Genomic DNA, 2,641 nt, shown 5'->3' on the forward strand with positions numbered 1-2,641 from the left:
AATTATTTTCTCATATAAAGGAAAATTCAAAGCTTCATATACTATGAGAAAAATTTTTAAAAAATTATTCACATTTTTAGCAGTTCTGAATGATTAGGTAGGTATTTACATTCATATTATTAATGTGTATTTATATAGATTTTTATTTTGCATATGTAATTTCACACAACAAAATTTACATGAACAAATTACATTAAAAGTTATTTCACAATTATACTCATCAAATTAAATTAAATGTCAATAGCTTTTAAACTTAGATTTTAGTTTAACTTTTCTGTCATTCTTAACTTTACATTGAATAAAAAGAGCAAGGTTTATAGTTTTTATCTGTGAAGTAGAGGTGTACACAGTATACATAAATAGATAGGCCAAATCTGTGTTATTAAAAGTTCATGAAGATTTCAATTAGAAAAATATACCACAAAAAGTTTTGAGTGTAGGTGAAAAATAGGCAATGATGAAAAACATCTTTCAACACATGTAGAGAGTGAATAAAGAAAGCAAAAACAGAGATAGAAAGTAAAACTAGAGCATTTAGAAAATGGAAATTAGTATGTTCACTATTTAAGACCCATGCACAGAGCAAAGTCTTCAGAAAACCTAGAGGCCAAGGTTCAAGGTTACCCACTTCAAGTAGCCTCGCAATATTTGCAACATCCCAATGGCCCTGTCCTTTTCTTTACTGATGGCCATGGTGGTGCTCAGCTACAAATCCATCTGCTCTCTGGGCTGTGATCTTCCTCAGACCCACAGCCTGGGTCATAGGAGGGCCTTGATACTCCTGGCACAAATGGAAAGAATCTCTCCTTTCTCCTGTCTGAAGGACAGACGTGACTTTGGATTCCCCCAGGAGGAGTTTGATGGCAACCAGTTCCAGAAGGCTCAAGCCATGTCTGTCCTCCATGAGATGATCCAGCAGACCTTCAATCTCTTCAGCACAAAGGACTCATCTGCTGCTTGGGAACAGAACCTCCTAGAAAAATTTTCCGCTGAGCTTTACCAGCAACTGAATGACCTGAAAGCCTGTGTGATAGCAGAGCCTGGGATGGAAGAGACTCCCTTGATGAATGAGGACTCCATCCTGGCTGTGAAGAAATACTTCCAAAGAATCACTCTCTATCTGACGGAGAAGAAATACAGCCCATGTGCCTGGGAGGTTGTCAGAACAGAAATCATGAGATCCCTCTCTTTTTCAACAAACTTGCAAAAAAGATTAAGGAGGAAGGATTGAAAACTGGTTCAACATGGAAATGATCCTCATTGACGGACATGTCATCTCACACTTTCATGAGTTCTTCCATTTCAAAGACTCATGTCTCTTATAACCACCACGAGTTGAATCCAAATGTTCAAATGTTTGCAGGAGTGTAAAGAAGCATCGTGTTTGCCTGTGCAGGCACTAGTCCTTTACAGATGACCACGCTGATGTCTCTGTTCATCTGTTTATTTAAATATTTATTATTTACATATTTTTAAGGTTTAAATTATTTTTATGTAATATGTGTACCTTTACATTGTGGTTAATGTAATAATATATGCTCTTCATATTTAGCCAATATATTAATTTCCTTTTTCATTAAATTTTTTTTCTATACAAAATGTCTTGTGTTTGTTTATTCTTTAAGATAAAATGCCAAGCCTGACTGTACAACCTGACTTAAAAATAGATGATTTAATTAAGTTACCTATCATAATGTTATTCAAGTTATAGAAAAATGTATTTTTCTATACCAAGCTGTATGTTGTCATCAGGATACAAACATGAACATAAAAACTACAGTTCCTGTTCTCTTGTATCGTTGATTTTTGTCCAGAAAGAAATCTAAAAACAATAATAATGCTGAATTAATATCAGTTATGCTAACTGCTGTAATATGAAGAAGTGAAAAAGCAATGAATTCCCCTTAGCAGAAGGTAGATTGAGACATGTCTGGAATTAAAAGCAGAGATATTCTCTGTAAACTGACTATCAACATGTAATTGAAAAGGTACATTGCCAGTCAGATAAATAAGTTTGCAGTTTTCAAGGAATACCATATCTGGAAGCTCCTAACTGGCAATGGAAAGGCCAAAAATGAAATGGAATGAATGTCCATGTGGTGAGCAAGTGGAGGGGGAAAAAGAGACTTAAACTGGATTCTGAGGACCTTCCACCACTAAAGCGGGGGAACTGAAGAGACACACAGAAAACAGAGGTGGAATAACTTAACAGCAGAAAGACAAGAGGGAATGGTGATAAAAGCATATTTAGAAAATAAATGTGCTTAGAAAAAGAATCAATAGACTTACGAAAAATGTGAATTAAAACTGAGCACTACAGCAAGAAAAGAGATGGCAGTGCAGAGCTTACTGAGAGCTGGATTGATAGAATTAATCAGCAGAAGCCATACTGGGGTAGGTAGAAGAGTGAATCCGAAAAGAAAATTCAAGATAACACATATAGAAAATTGTGAGAGATCTGCCTTTGCAATGGAGGGAAGTAATAAGGTTGCACTCTCCAAAAATGTGGATTATCTTTTATTTGCATAGTGTTTCCTTTTTAAAAATACATGCCACTAAATAAATTTCATATATTTGATGCATTGGTAAATCATATTAATACATTAAATATTTTATATTTTTAAAGCATAAAATATAAAAT

General features: G+C 34.5%; 1 protein-coding gene across 1 annotated transcript; it reads left to right on the forward strand.

The window, feature by feature from the left end:
* The first annotated feature begins 420 nt into the window (after positions 1-420).
* Positions 421-1,324, forward strand: LOC126937602 (interferon alpha-17-like). Its single transcript, XM_050761152.1, has one exon. The coding sequence runs from the start codon at positions 662-664 to the stop codon at positions 1,229-1,231; it is 570 nt and encodes a 189-aa protein (XP_050617109.1). The 5' UTR covers positions 421-661; the 3' UTR covers positions 1,232-1,324.
* The last annotated feature ends 1,317 nt before the right edge of the window (positions 1,325-2,641 follow it).

The sequence above is a fragment of the Macaca thibetana genome, chromosome 15, assembly GCF_024542745.1.
Source record: "Macaca thibetana thibetana isolate TM-01 chromosome 15, ASM2454274v1, whole genome shotgun sequence".
NCBI classification, from domain to species: domain Eukaryota; kingdom Metazoa; phylum Chordata; class Mammalia; order Primates; family Cercopithecidae; genus Macaca; species Macaca thibetana.